The following is a 19,186-nucleotide window of genomic DNA, read 5'->3' as shown; positions in this document are numbered from 1 at the left end:
TCGGGTCTTATAATAATAACTTTATTTTTGTACCACCTTTTTAAAACAGAGTTTACAAAGTGGTTTGACAGCCAAAGCAAGGCAATATACAGTCATGACAGAAGGCTCAACAAAAGCAAGACAAACGAAGGTCAAACTGAAACCCTGATAAAACAGTACAATAAAACCAATCGATAGGATAAGAACAAACCAAGAGAAATAGTAAATATGGTGGTAATATCTGGGTGCCCATATACTTTTGGCCATGTTGGGTATTTTACAAAATATTAATGAGCGCTTTCATACAATCTGGGTGAATAGAATTGTGTTTTGTGGTGAGATACCGTGAGGGAAAAATGGACTAACCCTTTAAGCTGACGCTACACAGGTTGAATTCCTGTGTAGCTGTTGACAGACTGCCAGGGCAGAGACAGGCCAGGTAATGGGGACACACCTTCCCCTCTCACTACACTACATGTTGCAGCAAGCATGACAAATCAATCACAGAGAGAGAAAGAGAGGTTGGAGGGAGACTCGGGGAGAGGACAGGTTCAAAAGAAAAGGAAGAAAACTCGACATTACCGCCAGTCAGACTTCTTTCCCAGACGTCGGTGTCGCCTGTTGGGATTTACAGTCGATGACTTGAGGTGAGTTTGTCTTCCTGTCTCTCATTCATGAGTCAGTGTTGGTTTCTGTCAGCAACAACACTGCGGTTGCAACTGCCAACAAACCCATGCCAACTACTGTAGTTAATGCTACTGTTGGAGGAGAAATTAGGAACTTCTGGTTTCTTTCTAAGGGATTACAGCAGTTTTTGTTCCGCAGTTTGTTGCTGTGTTTTTGTGATATTATTGTCAGGTTCAGCTGGCAGTTGTGATTTGATTTAATATATGAACAATTTATGTATGTTTTCTTCGTAGGCAAATCAGGTGAGTTTTAGAAAGCATGTGCATGAGTCACACAATACACACAAACACACCTTTTGAGTCAGTCAGGCTTTATAGTCTGTCATGTGGTCACCGCAGGGAGCTCCGTTTGTACACATAATAAAGAAGCAAAGAGCTTGAACTTTGAATGCCTGTATTGTAAGAAAACAAAAGGAATGAACGGGGAACGGCAACAGAAAGACTCAACACGACAGTGACACTAAATAGCTGGTTTCTTATTTTGGGGCCGTTGCGTAATATGACACAGTTTCACCGGCTGCTGCTGCTGCTTTGATGCCACCGTCCGTGTGGTTTGACCGGCTTTCTGAAAACACTGTCATGTGGTTTCTTCTGTTTGTCTCTCTCTTCCTCTGAAAGTTGGAGAAAGTGATTTTATCTACGGGTATCATTTGAAATATTCCATCTGCGTTAGAAGAAGAAAACTATGAATGAATACCTGTTCATAACCAGCATCAAAATCCTATATATTTCAAGAAAAATCTAAACTTTTACTTCTGATTTCCTGGCAATGTCCATATATATATCTTTTAATCTTTCTGTAAAAAATGGCCACATCTTCATCTCACCACAAGTATTACTGTATTGGACAGAGGAGTTGAGGCAATTGTATTATTATTATCATGCTTGCTTTTTTATTTTTGGATACAGCACTTTATTATTTGCTAATTTAACTATTAGGTGGATTTCAAGATCAAATTGTATTGTATTTTATTTTTCTCTGAAGCTTAAATGTGGCCTATTTATTAATAGAACTTTCATTTTGTGTTGATTTTGGCGGTCCCTGTGGACAAAAGTAGAAGTGTTTCTGAGCATCAGAGTCCCTGGCAACCTCTCATTTTATTGCAACATGGGTCTGACAGTCTGCTCCTCTAAGTCCTGTTTCTGGTTCCCCCGCGCCACCCTTTCCCCCTCAAACGAGCCCAGCAATATAGCATGTGCTTCAAGCAGCGGGGTGTCGAGTGTTGGCTTTCTTAGTGGGGACCGGCGGAGCTCTGCTCCTGGACGTACGAGGAGCCGCTGAGCTCTATGAGCCCATGAATTCCCGGTGAACCAGCATGACCTCATCTGTTTTCATGCTGAATCAAACCGGCACAGATGACAAGCATTACCAATAACATTTCTTTGTGGATGCTGATGGTCTTGTTTACTTATGAAGGTCTTACAATAGAGGCTTCAGTATTAAGTTGCGACTGTTTCATAACCAGTTACAAGTTCCTCACAGTGACTTTTACTTTAAATGGTGTGTTGTAAAACCAAAGAAAAACCAAAAGAAAACCCTCAAAACGCACCTGACTAAGTGCTAATTATGTAAAAGTATGAACAATAACCTTACTTTTTTTAATAATTTGAAAAGGAATATCAAAGAAGTGCGGTGAGCAGATGTGGGTGTGAATGATTGAACGTGTGCACACACTGACGCTGCATAGTTTGAGTGTCAGCCTAAAGGGTGTGCTCTCAAACTAATCGTCAAGATATGTCCAACAAGTGATGACATGTCATCTGAAACCATTTTTCCAGTAACATGGCTATAGTAGGTTTCCTGGTTGGAGCCTATAGGATAAATACAATTTATCTGTTGCACAAACTGTAATAATTGACTGCTGAGAGCTAACCCAGATTTCTGAGCTGAGCACATTACTCCACTTATTAAAGATTTGTATTGGCTTCCAGTTATTCATGCATATTTTAAAGTACTGGTATGAATCGCTTAAAGAATCAGACTGGGGATATTTGTATTGCTGTTATTGTTATTTACAAATCATCTAAAAAGACCACAAGCAACATGTAAACCTGTTGCACTCATCCAAAAAGCCCACTTACATCTATTACAGGGACAGCTGTTTCCTCAGACCGCTGGGCATTGTCGTTTTTAGGAAACTTCACTCAAACAGGAGTACAAAGTTCATTTGTTGGGGACTATTTTCAGCCGTGGATGGATACACATTTGTTGTGGAATATAAAGCAGCAGGAGGGTGTTAGTGGTATTCACTCAACATAAACTGCAGTGTGCGTGTTTATGCTGAAGAAACATGTCGCCTCGTGCAACTGTGTGGCTCATTGATGTGTTTTTATTCGTTTTTGGACAAAAATGGAGCTCTATTTCACAGAGAGAATAAGATATTTCAGACCTTGGATACCCAGACAATACTTAGTAGGATCAGTTCATTGCTGTTTTTAGTGCTTTCATGGCATTTCATCAGCATGTAGCTGTATTAGAAACAAACATGATGAAGTTGCATTAACGGTAGTTATTATGCTCTGTATTATGCTCCGCTCATGTCTGGTCTCGTTGTTCAGGAATTAAGAAGCACTGTTAAAACCTGTTACACTTGCGCCACACACTCCCACACGTTCCGTCAGGAATACATAGTTGTCTCGTCAAATTGAGGCCTGTGCCAGAAAAAACATGGGGTAGAATTCAGAAGTAAGACTTTTTATTAGTCACAAAATATGATGACTCAAGTTTGTTGACGTACCTTTTGTAATCTGGCATGTTAGTGCAGAGTACGAAATACGGTACTTGTTTGGTGAACGTCCCTGGAAACACTGTCACATAGTGATCATTCTTTTTTTTAAAGTGGTTTGCTTTGTTAGCATTGATATCCTCTGTTAATGGCGAAAAAACAAGAGTAAAAACAATCTCTAATATTGTTATAATTTCTGTATTCTTACTTAAAAGGTAAAATGTCGTATGGAAAAAACTTTCACCAATATTCTCTCTTTGACAGGTAACAAAAATGGACCCGTCTCGCTCCCCGATTGACAATTCAACAGACATTGTGAACAGCACCGCTGGCACCAATATGGGCGCCTTCATCCTGAGCCTTGTCTTTCTCTTGGGCTTCCCTGGCAACCTCTTCATCATCTGGAGCGTCCTGGCGCGTGCCCGACGGCATTCGGTCACCACCCTCCTCATCCTCAACCTGGCTATCGCTGACGGCTCTCTGATGGGCCTCACCCCGTTCTTTGTCGTCTACCTGATCATGAAGAAGTGGGTGTTTGGGAGGGCGATGTGCAAGATCCTCTTCTACCTTTGTTTGGTCAACATGTACGCGTCCATCCAGCTCATCATGCTGATGAGCATCTACAGGCTGGTGGCAGTGCTGTGGCCGCAGCGGGTCGGCATCATCACCGGCCGCAAGACGGTGTTGCGTGTGATTGCGGTGCTGTGGGTGGTGGTGATGGTCGCCTCCGTTCCTGCTATAATCTTCAGAGATGTGAAGAATGGGAAGAATGGGACTACCGTGTGTGAACCGGCCCATCATCACCCCAGCGATGTAAGTGAAGGAAAACCTGATCATCTTCATATTATCAATAACCAAGGCTGCACAATCCTCTAAATGTGCAAAGGATGCTTTCAGATGCTGTTAGACACACGGTCGCCCGAAACTGGTGGCATGTCAAGGATCAGGAAATACGCTTTTCTTCCTTCTTGCCGAGAGTGACAGGAGAAGATACATACCGTGTCTGTACACAAAATATGAAGCTAGAGCCATGCGATGATTGGGTTAGCTTAGCATTAAGACTGGAACCAATAGATTGTGTTTCACGACATGCCGTGAAATTGAGCTAAAACATGAAGCTGTTACCTGTTATCTCTGACTCTACCTCAATAAAACTGATTCTGCATGCAACAGAGAAAAGCATCCAAGCCCTTGTAACTGAAGCAAACAAACACAATGTAATAAACTCCCGCAAATCAACTTATCTTGTCTCCTAAAGCAGAGAGTTGAGCTTTGCAATATTAAAAGATTTCAATCCCTTTGGCATCTCTGGATGTTTAGCTGGTAGCCAGCATGCAATTGAATGTAAAGCAGAATGTTCGAACGTTACATTTTATTGTCTCATCTTATCTTCCATGCACAGGTGGTCCTCCAGTACATGCTGGAGCTTGTGATCGGGTTTTTGATTCCATACGTGGTCATTGTAGTCAGCTACATCTGCATCTTACGGCGGCTCCGACAGACCAAGTTCCGCCGTCGCATTCGTAGCGAGAAGCTGATCCTGGCCATCGTGTTGACCTTCTGCCTCTTTTGGTTGCCCTACCACCTCATCAACATGGTGCAAGTATGTCATACATCCTTCTTCAGTCTTTAAATGTATTCAACGTGTGTCCAGGTTTAAATAGCGTCACGTTTTCACAGTTATTAACTGATCATTGTTCTCATTGTCCTCAGGTTACGTGGGCTCTATATCCAGAGAAAAGTCCAGTGAAAGACATGTAAGTGATGACACAACAACTTGCGTGCCTCTTATTTAATAAAGCTAATGTTAAAAAACCAAACACAAACCAACTATCCGTGTTATCATGCGTTACATGGTGTACAGCTGGGAGTTGTTTCAGACTCAAATTGAGCCATTTGATGCATCACTTGCAATGCAATATTTTGGAACCTTTGTATTCATTTTTGGACATTAGACGTGAAGATTGACACCACTCTTGGGTGTGTGTGCGTTAAGTTTGCAGCAAGGGCCCGGAGGCGATTAGCTTAGCTTAGCATACTGGGAGCAGGTGGGAACCACTATACCTTGGCCTACTTATAATAGAATATTTGTACCCTGTGGCATTGCTACTTTTACAAGTAAGTAGTACATTATGCATCTAGTCTATGACCCTTTTATTTACATTCTGATGAAAATCAAAGTCAGTCATTTGTCTCTAACGCTCTCCTCCTTTCTCCACCCGCAGCCTGAAAAAAATATGGCAGCATAGCCGAGCTCTCACCTCGGCCATAGCCTTCATCAGCAGCTGTGCCAACCCGGTGCTCTACTTCTTCGCAGGAAAGTCGTACATCCGGCGAGAAGGGCTGGCGTTCATGGCTCGCTTGTTCGAGGGCACAGGGCTGGACTCGGCTACCAGGAAGAGCCGACAGCACAGCCAGAACAGCCGCGACAAAGACAAAGACGCAGATGCCGTCATGCTGAAGGACAAAGATCGAGACTCTGTTGCCAACTCGAACTCTAATTCCAAACCAGTGAAGAATGGTAAATAGAGGACGCGAGATTCTGCAGGCTGGAAGCTGGTGTTGTTCCCCCGGGGGGGGTCAAATTAAGCCACTGAGGCCTTTAAATCGCCGTCCAGTTGCAAAACCTTCATCTGGGCTCAACGTGCATGGCTGGTTCCCGCCAATCAAGAAAACGTAAATCCTTCTTCCGAATGACTTGGTGTTTAAAACACAACTGTTCATGAGATATGAGCCTTGCTCCGCTCTGAACTATTTCATACGGAAGAACTGTGGAGTATTATCCAGGACCCAGGCGGTGCCTCGTGAATCTTTTTTCGCAAGATCTTTCTCTGCCATTTTGTTCATGCAATGTTTCATTTGTCTGACTAAAGCACCGAAATGAAAAGTGAAAATTGCTATACCTCAGTGACGAGCACAACTTGAGAGCGCACTGATGTATTTGCTTTGCTTCTCTCTCACATCGGTTGGTCTGTTTTAAAAGCTGCATGAATCACGTGTTTGGCCACACGAGGGCAGTGGATCAAGCTGTAAAAACAACTACGCCATACCGTGGCCATATAAAGCTGATACGGTGAACATGTTGGTGACAAACACAGAGCATTATTTGCATTCATTTGGAGTCGTGTGTCTGGCCACCTGATGAATGTAAGTCCAATATTCACTCTCCTTTCAGCTCTGCGTAGAGCTGATGGGAACTGCAGAGTTGGATGATGGTTTGTCACGATGAGGGACTCCTTGCACAACACGCACAGTCATTTGATTTGTCGTCGATGCGAAAATATTGACAAGTGCAGCTTGGAAGAGATCCCTAAACTGGCATGTTTTGATATAAGTTAAGACCTTCTCTACCCAGTGAGCCACGGCCGCCCTCTTACTGTGAGCATGCTCAGTAAAAAGATGAAATATGGAAATATACAAAATGAAGCGAAGCTTCTTTTTTTTTTTCTCAGACTCGTTCCAACTTTGTTATGCAATTCTTGTCATGTGGAAAGAGGAATACGCTGCAAATCTGAAGTCTGGTGCAAGCGAGCAGAGATAAGATTCAACATTCGTGTATCAACAAGATCCTTACAGTTCACAGGAATACCCCCCCCCCCTCACTTATTCATACGCTCTCCTGTGCTCTTCCCAAAAATGATACCATCAGTTTCACAACACTGTGTGGCTCTCTGTCATATCCACAATGTTCTCTTCCTTGATGCGATACTAAATGTCTCTGCCAATAAGCTGTATTTTGGTGCAGTGTCAACATTTCTTTCCATAAAATATCAGCATTCAGTGCACTGATCTGCAATAATAAAATGAAATGTGTAGGAGGAACAACGGCACAACGGCTGGCTTCCTGTGGTCATGAACCCTCTTACTCAAGACGTGTACTTTTTTTTTTGTATTAACCTCCACACCCAGTCCTCAAAGCAAAGAGGAGTCGACAGTAGATCAGGCAAGCTGCAAAATAGATGGACAGTAACCTTTTCGGAGTGGAGTTACTGTTGTTGTCTTAAAACAAAAGAGATCAGCAGTTGAAGGTCAGTATGTAAATTCAATTTATTAGAAAAGCAAAACTTGTATAATTTCCAAAGTTCCATCAGGAGATCACAGCGTTTGACAAAAACATTTACATTTCAGCAGTTGGATTCCTGAATTTTTATGAAATGTAAAAATTTAAAACCATTAATTATATTTCGTGTTGTAACACAACGAGTGCAGCTTCCTGTGGAACCTGTGTTCAGAGATTAGATGAGTTTGATAAAGGTGTTTAAAAAGTTTGCACTTGTGTGTGTGCTCTTCAGTCTTTTCCACTTCTTAGTCATTGTGTGAAACAGAACTATTACTATAAGTTGTAATAACTGACCAGATTTATTCAACATATGTTGTGCTCCTTGGTAAGATCAAAGCATTCTCCGGTTTATTTGGACAGCCAGAGAACAAGTAACGACGTGCTGGCTGGCTTTAAGAAACATGGGATGTTTTTAAATTGAGACTTTCAGCAAGTTCTGATGAGACCTTAAAAAATAAAGAGAGAAAATGCATCAGCGTTCCCTTTTTTCTTGGATTTATTGGAGCTAAAAATGGCAAAAAACATGCAATAAATTGAATATAATGTCTTTCAGCACACTGAATAAAACCCTAATATCTGCGAAGAGGCAGCTCATGGCCTTTGACCTCTCTTATGATGATTACCGCTTTCCACCCACATTACAGAAACATCTTGTTTTGAGATACTGTCACACAGATGTCAAAATATTGTGCAATATTTCGCAGCATTGACACACATTCACTCCTCAAACACCTTAATTCAACATATCCTGTTTCCTGCCTCTTGTTGTCCGTTGAAAGGTTGTGTCAGTTTCACAGTTCTCGAAGCCAAACTCACATTTCTTCAGAGGCTTTCCTGATGGCATCCAATATCACCATCTCCGCCCCGCCGGCCTCCTCATCTCTGTCCGTCGGCGCCCAGGTCGGCATCGCCATCCTGACCCTGGCGTTTGTGCTGGGCTTCCCCGGGAACCTGTTTGTGGCGTGGTCGGTGTTCTGCCGGGTGAAGAAGCGCTCGGTGACCTGCTTGTTGGTGCTGAATCTGGCTCTGGCGGACGCCTCCGTGCTGCTCAGCGCCCCTCTGTTCCTGCGCTACCTGGCCGGAGGCCGCGGCTGGGAGTTTGGCTCGGCAGCGTGCAAGCTGGTGCATTACCTGTCAAGTGTGAACATGTACGTGTCCATCTACCTCATCTGCCTGATGAGCATGGACCGCTGGCTGGCCGTGACGAAGCCCTTCCTGTCGCAGAGAATGAGAACCAAGCGCTCCCTGCTGGTTCTGCTGCTGGTGGTCTGGGTGCTGGCGTTCCTCCTGTCACTGCCGATGCCTTTCTACCGCAGGTGAGGCGAAGAAGTCCTTTCTGGGTCTGTTATGTTGAGGTTTTCATGGCTGCTGCAAAGGAGAGGGGAGCTGAAGTCAAGTAAAGTTAATTGACATCTGTGTGTCTGTCAAAAAAAAACTTTTACAAATGATTGCCTCTCTTTATTTTGTGTTAAAGCTGTCATTTTTAGTGTTAACTTAGGTGTCCTTTGGAGATATTTACCGACAATTCAGATCTTTATGGATCATAGACGATAAGATAAGATATTTGCAGTGTTACAGCTGAAAAGGACGACAGGGCAACAACAGGAGGCATCAGAAAAAAACGGTGTGATGCCGTTTAGCAGACAAGCAGCCTGAAAATGGAGGTTTATGAACAACACTATTCAGTAGGGCTCTTGCAAATGTGAAGAGTCGCCAACACTTTGGGACAACAGGCTTCAGTAGAACATGCCCATATCTGTCTGTTGTGAGTTTACCCTCTTCATTGCTCAGCTCTTCGACAGAAATGCGAAAGCTGAGTGAGCAAACTGATGTAGGTGTGGTCGAACAAGATTACACTGCTAGTTTTGTCACTCACAAACTTCCATACACACAGCTGAAAATTGATTGTCAAACTAATTTGGAAGCTTTGTCTCTCAATTGTCCTGGATTTAAGTAAATGCTCAGAAAAATACTGATATCTCTGCTATAAGTTAGTGCTGACAAACTCACTAATAACCATATCTTGTCATAGATCTGACTGAACTCAGTACGACTGTCACATTCACTTTCTATTTGTGTGTTTCTTCCTCCTCCACTGAAGTAATCTGAAGCCAAAGAACCTCACGTATTGGTATTGTATTCCGTACCACTGGGGCAGCGTGGGCCACCGGGTCTTCCAGTACCTCTTCGAGACCATCATGGGCTGCCTGGTGCCTTTCTCCCTCATCAACACCTGCTACTCCTCCGTCTTCTGCCGTCTGCAAAGCGCCAAGTTCCAGCGCAGAGGGCAAGGCAGCCGCCTCATCCTGCTGATCATCTCTGCCTTCGCAGTATTCTGGCTGCCCTATCACATCGTCAACATCATAGAGGTGATAAAAAAGGATTGATTAGATGCCAAACATGTGCAACTATTCAGATAATGTGGTGTTTTTTAGGTGAAATGCTACAATAACGTTTGGGGGGACCTTTATTTCTTTGAGCTTTGCTGTTTCCTCCCTTCTTCTAACCTCCCTCTCCATCCTCCAGGTGGTGGGTCTGTTGCAGGGCAGCCAGCCGGTGATCGCCGCGGCCCTTAAAGCCCGTCCCAACGTCACGGCCTTCGCGTACTTCAGCAGCGCTGTCAACCCCATTCTCTACGTGTTCGCCGGCAGCTCCCACATCCGCCAGGCCGGCCTCAGCTTCATGGGCAAGCTCTTCGAGGCCACCAACTCGGAGAGCCGGAGCACGTCCATCTTCACCCGCAGCAGCCGCAGCGGCTCCGCGGCGGACGAGAGCTCCGTCCTGAACACGCTGTCGATCAAACTGGGGCGGCCATTCAAAGGCAAGAGCAAGAACCGGAGCAGCAGTGTGGCGGGCAAAGAGGGCGACGAGCCTGAACTCAAGACTCTGACCAGTGTTCAGCAGAAAGAGTAGCGCTTCAGCTCCAAACCCACGCTGTCTTCCCTGGACTACTTTTCTTAATTAAATGATTAGACACAGACTCATGGTCCCCGGAGGATGAATCAGAATGACTTTACCACCAGAGGGTCAAAGTTTTCACTTATCCAATGACATATAAAAAAATAAAACATCTGTTAAATAGATCTGGCACTTATTTTGTACACACATTCATGTTCCCCAGAGGATGAATCCCAAAGGCTTCGGTGATCCAGACTTTTGCCGGAGCGCCACCACAAGGTTGCCATTTGTGGTTTTTGAGTGAAATGCCTCGGCAACTATCGGATTGATCGGCGTGAAATTTGGTACACACGTTAAAGTTCATGACCAAATGCCTGCAGCGCGTTTAGCGACGTTCCCATCAGCCTCAGCTGCACTTTGTGTCGAGTGGTAATTATCGAGCGTGCTAACACGCTGAAGTAAGATGGTGCATTTAGCTCAAAGCACCACTATTCCGAAGTGTATAGCCTCACAGAGCTAGCATGGCTTTGTAGAAGAAAGGACTGTTCAAGTAAAACCGTCACCCAGAAAACATTCTTACTTGTGTTTGCTTGTTTTTCTATTCAAAGCAGTGTACCAATCATCTGTTTGTATATTTTATGTCTCTTTTGCATTAAAAATCATGCTACTTAATTACATAATAATAACCTATATTTGGATATGTAAATTATCAAATCGATTCTGGACGTGGTTTTACATTTCAAAAACAAAAGAATGTTTGTTAATTTAATAAAGCTTTCTAAATATTGAATTTCTGCTGCAGCGTATTTTGCAGAAGAGGTCGAAACGAGTACATGATGTACATGGTTTGCACTTCCGCAATGTTCAGCCTCATGAACAGATCATTGCATATGAAACATTTCAGCAACACATCCTTCCCTTCGCTCTTATACCTGCATCATCTCTGACCACGATTTCACAACCCCTGACTTTAAACTGCCAAGTTGCTTTCAGCTTTCACGTGGTTCACAGTTGGTCTCAAAAGCTTTAAGAATCACAGCAAAATTGACAGAAAACACGATTCACATTTAAAGCTGGCGGCTCACAACAAGAGATCCGAGCATGACAACATCCAAGTACAGGATGATGACGAAATGCTGGCGGCTCCGTCTCAGCTGTAGCAACCAAGAGGTTTGTTGCTGTTAGAAATGTGAAATAAGAATGTTGCACAACCACACGCTCTCCTCAAACAAGACCTTGAGGATTCTCAAACTCGAAGGTTCATTCTTGACGTTTATGACGACCCTCCACCTCCCGTACGTGAGGTGTTGCTGTGCATGTAGTTGTCTGATAGGACGGTCATCCGCAGTATGAGCCACACCTGAGCCGGTGTGTCTGCCCTTAAACGCTCCTTCGTTTGGTTTGTGTTTGAGTTCTGTTCTTTTGTACACACTGCCACACATCCACACAGCCACTCACAGGTCATTGCCTTGGGTAAGGGCACTGAAAACGTCTGGATTTTACAGGACACCTGACTATACCTGACTATTGCTATACTGCCTAGCAACAACAAGACACTTTAGACTGTGTGGTGTCTTTGATGCTTTCTGCTAGACGGCGGGTTCACCAACCCCACCACACATACAACTACTTGATTGAAATTTCATCCTGTGGTCACATGATAACTGTGAATACACCCAATCCGTCTGCTGAGGAAACCCACGAGATGTGGTTTAAGGATTTTAATTTCATCTTTTGTTACTTAATTTTACGTACTCCGCCACCTGGTGGACCTGTTTGAATGCCGTGAGAGCCTCCTGTTGGGAATTAATCCTGTGTTTTTGAAGGCCTAAATGACCCTCTGGACTGCGTTAAGCCCAGCAGAATAGAAGAGTTTGATATGGAGCTGAAGAGTTGTTGGCATAGTTGTACGTACAATGTGAAATGACGGAAAACAACATTTTTATGAGGTGATGTTGAAAAAAGTAATCTGTTGAAATGATTCATTGAATTTTCTAATTAGTTTGTGTCTGAAGGAATAACAAAAGACAAAGCACAACCATGAAGGAAGAAGCAGCTGATCAGGAAAGACTTCGAGGTCAAATAGATCAATTATTTAATAGTTTCTCAAACATCAGCAATGATTCGATCAGTGATCAACATTAAGAGAACTCAGATGTCATGAACTGCTGTTTGCCTCATTTCCTTGCTACTCTGTTTAATATTTATGTTTCTAGCTATATGTCTCAGTGCTGAATTGATAACTTTACATGATTTGGGAGATCAAACGCACTATTGCACTTCAAATATCAACGCTTTGTGTTATTCCTCTTTCAAGACTTTGCAAATTTGGAGATATTACTCAGAAACAGAAGACTTGGTGAAATAAATGGTAAAAGATTGTAAACCTGTGAAGCAATTAAGCTAATGGCTTCAGAGTGATGTCTTTGTTTATAATACAAAATAAAATGCAATAAGATAAAGAGGCAAAGAGCAACCAGAAGAGAAGGTCTTTAATGAATAGAAAGAAAAAATAATTAGACTTTAATTGCACCTGTTATTATCTTAACATTCGCCTGTCCAACACACCTACACACACACACACACACACACACGCACACACACACACACACACACACACACACACACACGCTCAGTTCTAACTGTAGTCGACTTCTGTCACTGATGACAGGAAGATAAATAGGACAAAAGTGTTGCGAGAGTACTTGTTGTGGCTTGTGTGACGTCGTTGAGCATCATTTTGGATTGAAGTGGTTAAACTGAAGTGTTGGAGAGTCAGAAGAGTACAAATTGATTTCGCGTTCTTGGAATTTACACAAGCGTCAGTTCATTTAATTTGATGTCCTACATTTCCCAAGGTGCAACCAATTGCATCCGACCCGACATCCTTCCTGCCCACGTCTGTCAATCTCAAAAGCCCCTAGTTTGCATCGCAGGGTTTCCGGTGGCATCATGATGAGATCAGACTCAAGATGTTCCTGCAGACCCACAAAAGACATCATACGACTGTTTTCAGGCCAATGAGTACCCCCCCCCCCCCCCCCCCCCCCATGACGTGCACGCCTACCTTGATGTGCTTTGACTCAAGCTCGAAACTGCACAGACTCCTCTTCTCAGACTCAGTGTCTCCGATGTGCCAACCCTGGCTGCCCTGAAGCCCCCACCTCTAGCTGTGTATTACAGTTCCTTCAACAACATCTCATTCATTATTTTAGTTTGTATAAATGACAGCTCCTCGGGATTTATTGAGCCAGACGAAAGAATCAACCAGTGCTTCTTAAATTATAAAATACTTCAGCAAGTGGCAAGGAACAAGCTGCCAGATCTGTGTATGGATGAGGCATAAAGCTCCCACAGCGATGCACCCACTTTGTATCCCTTTTGTATCCCACTTTGTATCCCTTGGGTAGTCGCTCCCAGACATACAGAGACAAATCGACACAGACTGAGAGCAGCGTGGGACGGAAATGTGTGGACAGTGAGGAGTCTGACACTGATGGTGACTGATGTTTGATTCATCTCTGACTTTGTTATAGTGCCCAACAGCTCCCCCTAAAGTCAAGTTTTTGAACTGTGTACTTTGAAAACATCAAGCCGGGCGTTGCATAATCGTGCTGGATGGCCAGTTGTTGGATATGGGACCAATTCTCAGTTCATCGTCGTCAAAGAAAAAGTATTTTAGTTTGGTAGGTAGGAGTGTGTGGTATCACTGACACCACACATAATTAGTGACTGATGGAAAACACCTGGAGGTTCCAGGATCAGCATGAGGAGATGAGCTGTGGCACACCGAGACGACCCTGAAGGGGTTTTCTTTTTTTGGACCGTGTGACAATTTGCAAATTTAGAACTTTAAAACCTTCTTTATCCGTCAAACAAAACCTGAACTACCTCAATTAAAAAAATTTAAAAGTAAAAGAAGGTCTGAGCAGAAGCAGCTTTTCAGGAGGACGTGTCGCTTCCAGAATACAGATCTAACCCTGCAGCTGTGGGTGAGTCAAACCTGCCCCCTCAGCTTGTTGGGTCCATGGGAAACTATCTCCTGCAGTGTTCTCATCATTTCACATCTTCACCGTTTTCCCTGTCATTGAAAAGATGCTGTCGTTCACCCTGTTAAAACTGAGCCTTTTAACGACAGTTTTTCTGTGCATGTGAAGAGTAAAGCTGACATGTCGGTCGATTAATTGATGAGTCAACAATCTTGACAGTTGCTTTTTGGAACAAAGGACTGGATCTATTTTCCCAAATGTTAATATTTGCTTTTTTTTTTACATTTAAGTTGAATGTGAACTGAATATCTTGAGGTTTTTTGATTAGCTATGGGGGGATATTACCTGTTGCCTGTGATTATGACATTTTTCACTGTTTTCTGACCGAATAAAAATGAGCAGATTAATCTTCTTTGCATCAGATGGAACAAAAGTGGTGTGTTTTCAAATCCTATGCAGAGGAACTGGCAGGAACGCTGCACCAACAATATCAACTATTCACCTGTAACAAAAGTTCCATTGGAGATGATCTAATATGAACTTTTGGTTGAAGCAGATACCGGCTTCCCATATCTTTAAACAAAAAAAACAAACATTCACACACACAATATTAAACTAATTTTTGACCATGGAATCTCTGAAGGGGACAACATGAGGAGAGGACTTGGTATGACAAGGTGTCTGGTGTCATCGAGAGGCTGAAGCTACCTTGGTGTAAACTTGCCAATGTCACCACAGATGGATCGCCAAACTTAACAGGAAAAAACGTCGGGCTGCTGAAAAGAATCCAGGATAAGGTGAAAGAGGAAAACCCTGAGCTGGATGTAATTTTCCTGCACTGCATAATCCATCAGGAAGCCCTGTGTAAATCTGTACTGAAGCTTGATCATGTAGTGAAGCCAGTTGTAAAACTCGTTAACTGTATACGAGCGAGGGGACTTCAGCATCGTCAGTTTATTAAGTTCCTTGAGGAAACTGATGGTGATCACCAGGACTTGCTTTATCACTCTCATGTCCGCTGGTTAAGTTTGGGGAAAGTATGTCGACGAGTGTGGGAGCTCAAAGAGGAGATTAGCTCATTTTTGGAGTTTTCAAACAAATCATTCGCTCATTTCTCCACACTAGCGGCACTGAAAGAGGCCCCTCGACAGATGAAGAAATACAGCAAATCGCTGGACGACCTGCACGGAGAATTCTGCCGGCGGTTCGCTGATTTTGAAAAAATTGACAAGTCACTTCAGCTGGTGTCATGTCCCCTGTCACAAGACTATGAAACAGCGCCGCAGGAGTTGCAATTGGAACTGATTGACCTTCAATGTGACTCTGTCTTAAAGGAGAAGTTCAACTCCCTTAAACTGGATGAGTTTTATGCTTCACTAAGCGAAGCCAAGTTTCCAAACATCAGGAGGATGGCACAGAGGATGCTGGTGTTGTTTGGCTCTACCTATGTGTGTGAGCAGACCCTGAGCCCCTGAGCCCAAAAGTTTGCCCACCCCTGCTTTAGTGTCTGCTTGATTGATTTGGAATCTGCTGCATCATGTTTTTGGTTTTGGTGGAGAGTTCGTTGGGTTCCTTTTCGCCCCAACATCATCCACATCTGGTTTTACTTTCTCCGTCTCTACCCCTTCTCATTCCTCGTCCTTTTCGGTCGCCGTAAAGTGTCGCTGTACCCACCGAGACCTGGTCCACCCGCTCGCCACGATGCAGGCGACGGCTCGTTTCCTGTCAGAGTGCTAAAAAGGGAGAACCAAGGGAGGGACCGTGTGATCGCTGCATTCTTGGAAAGTTCACATGCACACTCATTCCACCTATATTTATTTTGTCATCAGACCCTTATACATCGCCCTTGTGATGCTCTCTTAATGTGACCTCACCTACAAAGTGAACTGCAAACGGAGTCATTATGACGGAAGCTTCCAAGTTCACGGAGGTCACGAGCGAGTCAGTCGCCTTTCTTTGGCAATGCTGCAAGAGAATGTTTCCATACACAAACATCCCTCTGTTGCACGACCCTGGGTGTCTGAAGGGTCTCATAGAGGTAAATATATATAGAGTTCTATCCGATTTTGCCAAGAATGACAAGAGCATCACACAGTAATTATGTTAAGTAGAGTCTTCACTTTTTACGACTGATTCATATCCCAAGACCTCCGCGTAGACGCCTACTTTAGTGATTCCTCTTCCCGTGTGGGTGTAACAAGTGACTTTGACCAAGGCACAATGGCATTGTGAACACGTAGAGTGCAGGTTTAATAATAGCTGGGTAATGTGACGTACACTGCAAGAAGTTTCTTACCTTAAATAAGGAACTCAGTATGGAGTCTAGAAGTCTGTTTTTCTTAGACCAAAGCGAAAACAGGTTGACATAACATTGTCTTTTTTTAATGCAGATTCATGGGATTACTTCTGATACTTCTGTTTTTCAAATTGTATGGCAGAATATTTATACTTTATTGATTTTGAAGTGTCAACATCAACAACAACCCAAGCACTGCTACTGTTGTTTCTAATTTGTACACATTTTTGAAAGCATAAAAACAGTATGTTTATATGAGTTTACATGCGTGTAGATGTTAGGTATTTTATTGTACCTCACTATCTGTTGTTTACACACATTGTTTGAAATTAGACAATTGTTATTTAGTTTTTGAATAGATATTGATTGACATCTTGAGAATGTCTTTCGAGAGACATTTGACGATAACGAAACTGTCTTTTTAGAACAACTGTTCAAGTCCACGCTGAAGAGTTGAAGGTAAGAAATGGAGCAGAGTACCGTTATCACACTTTATACTTCTTCCGCATCTTCAGCGGAGGAGGACCCGGATTTTCCATATTGACATGTACACATGACTAGTCAACAATTTTGAGAAAACGTAGCTTGAGTCATGAAACAAACTCTTCCGCCCAGCTGTTGCCTCATCTCAGGACAATTGAAAAATATGCACTGTCATTCAGGATTAGTGTTGTCTTAAAAAAATAAAAAATGGGATAACTTTTATTTGAAGTTCTTGTAATTATTTTTTTAAATTATTCAAAAACATTTATCTGGAACAAATAGTAATAAAATACAATTTTTTTATTTTTTTTAAATAATATTGATGACAGGCATTGAAAAATAATGTAAAGATGAGTGTGTGAACCAATTTGTTTGAAGGTTTATTTTAAATTGAAAATATGTTGTCGTTCATCTGTTATTTGAAATAAAGCATGACTCAACAGTCATGCTTTATTTTAAATAACAGAATTTCTGGCATGAACTAAGACATCAGAATAAAACAAAATTACCTTTTGTGATATTATCTTCCATTTCTTTTCGTGTAAATAATGAAGATGTGTGTGTGTGTGTGTGTGTGTGTGTGTGTGTGTGTGTGTGTGTGTGTGTGTGTGTGTGTGTGTGTGTGTGTGTGTGTGTGTGTGTGTGAGGGGAAGGGAAGGGAGGAAGGTGAGGTAAGATGGGAGGGGATGTCCCCTCCGTGAAGGTATAAATGTAAAGAGTCGCAGTGTGAAATCAAAGGAACATATTTCATCCATTGACAACAGCGTATTCATCTGGAATAGAAAAAACCTGGTGAGTACTGTAAACTTGTTTTCTTCTAAATAGCATACTAATTAACTGTTTTCAGATCTCAGTATCATTTCAAGGCTTAATCATGTTTAAATTTGTATTATGATTTGATACACTTTAGGTTATTACTGTGAGTTTACTATTTTTTTTCCACTTCATTTATTTAGCTCAAAATAAAACCAGACGCCGACTTATATCATTCAATTATAGGTTATTACAATATTATGATAAATATATTACGTCTTTTATATTTGCAACAATCTACAACAATGTATCTTTGTCGTACTTGAAAGAAATGCGTACAGGGACATTTGTCTCGCAGATTATTAAAGACTTGCACATGTTCCATTCCTTATGCAGGCGCCTCATAGATGAGCTCAGTAGAACAGAGGACACCCACTGCCAAGACGTGCACTTCATCAGTAATTAGTCAAACGAGAAAGAGTTCATTGAACAGTATGAATCAGCATCAGTGAAATAAAACATGTACGAGCTTAAGTAGACCAACGGGGTTACAGTGGAGACTAGATGTATTTAAAGCTGCGCTGGTCACCAATTTACATGTCAGTCTTTTTACAGTTCTTGCTGAATCCATGGAAATAATTATATGAAGCCCTTTGTTGCTCCTGCGCAAAGTATGACAAATTGCCTCAACTGATGTCACTCGAGTCAGTGTCATTTGAGACTGAAGACTACAAGTTTGAAAATCAACCAAAATACAAACGCAGGACTTTCACCCTGCATACCGCTGTTAGTGTCCTTCCAGCTACACAACAAATTGACCAAGTAGGTTTTTTTTTGCAAAAACAAACCTAAAGACAAAGTTAACCTACAAAACCGACACTTTTCCTGCACACGGAAGTTTATTTTGAAAAGACACTGCATGTAACGAGTGGAAACCGACACGCCATCCATGACACATCGAAAATTGTTCAAGGCTACCTAGAGGGTAATAGTTTAAAGCTCAGGGCCACTGATCATGCAGCGGTATTTGACAAGTTGGGAGTATGAATGTGTTTTTTAAAAAAAACAATAAATACAAATGGAAGAAAAGCAAATCGACCCATCGGCTTACCTTTTCGTTGCCTCTATGAGTTACCAAGAGACCCGGCAACACTTCTGACTATTGCGTGACCTATCAGTCCTGTCAAGATTGAACTAAAACCACCTCAGTTGAGTCCAAGTGAGACCAATGTGACTTATTAACAGTTAGTTAAAGACGTGGTCACTGTTAGAGGACCAAGGTGGCATCTCATCGTTTCTGTAAAAACAAGTTTTCT

At 42.5% G+C, this 19,186-nt stretch overlaps 2 protein-coding genes across 2 annotated transcripts; both read left to right on the top strand.

Annotated features, from left to right (window-relative positions):
* The first annotated feature begins 496 nt into the window (after positions 1 to 496).
* Positions 497 to 7,923, top strand: LOC306796574 (leukotriene B4 receptor 1-like). The gene is made up of 5 exons (XM_079295579.1): positions 497 to 626; positions 3,656 to 4,204; positions 4,794 to 4,994; positions 5,105 to 5,148; positions 5,617 to 7,923. The coding sequence occupies exons 2-5, from the start codon at positions 3,665 to 3,667 to the stop codon at positions 5,918 to 5,920; spliced, it is 1,089 nt and encodes a 362-aa protein (XP_079151705.1). The 5' UTR covers positions 497 to 626; positions 3,656 to 3,664; the 3' UTR covers positions 5,921 to 7,923.
* Positions 7,924 to 8,288: 365 nt separating this feature from the next.
* ltb4r (leukotriene B4 receptor) lies at positions 8,289 to 11,139 on the top strand (the record flags this gene model as incomplete). The annotated part of the gene is made up of 3 exons (XM_079295577.1): positions 8,289 to 8,767; positions 9,553 to 9,820; positions 9,978 to 11,139. The coding sequence occupies 3 exons, from the start codon at positions 8,289 to 8,291 to the stop codon at positions 10,362 to 10,364; spliced, it is 1,134 nt and encodes a 377-aa protein (XP_079151703.1). The 3' UTR covers positions 10,365 to 11,139.
* Between the last annotated feature and the right edge of the window lie 8,047 nt (positions 11,140 to 19,186).

Source organism: Melanostigma gelatinosum, assembly GCF_949748355.1.
Source record: "Melanostigma gelatinosum genome assembly, chromosome: 23".
Taxonomy (NCBI): Eukaryota; Metazoa; Chordata; class Actinopteri; order Perciformes; family Zoarcidae; genus Melanostigma; species Melanostigma gelatinosum.
This window is presented reverse-complemented; position numbering and strand designations above follow the sequence as displayed.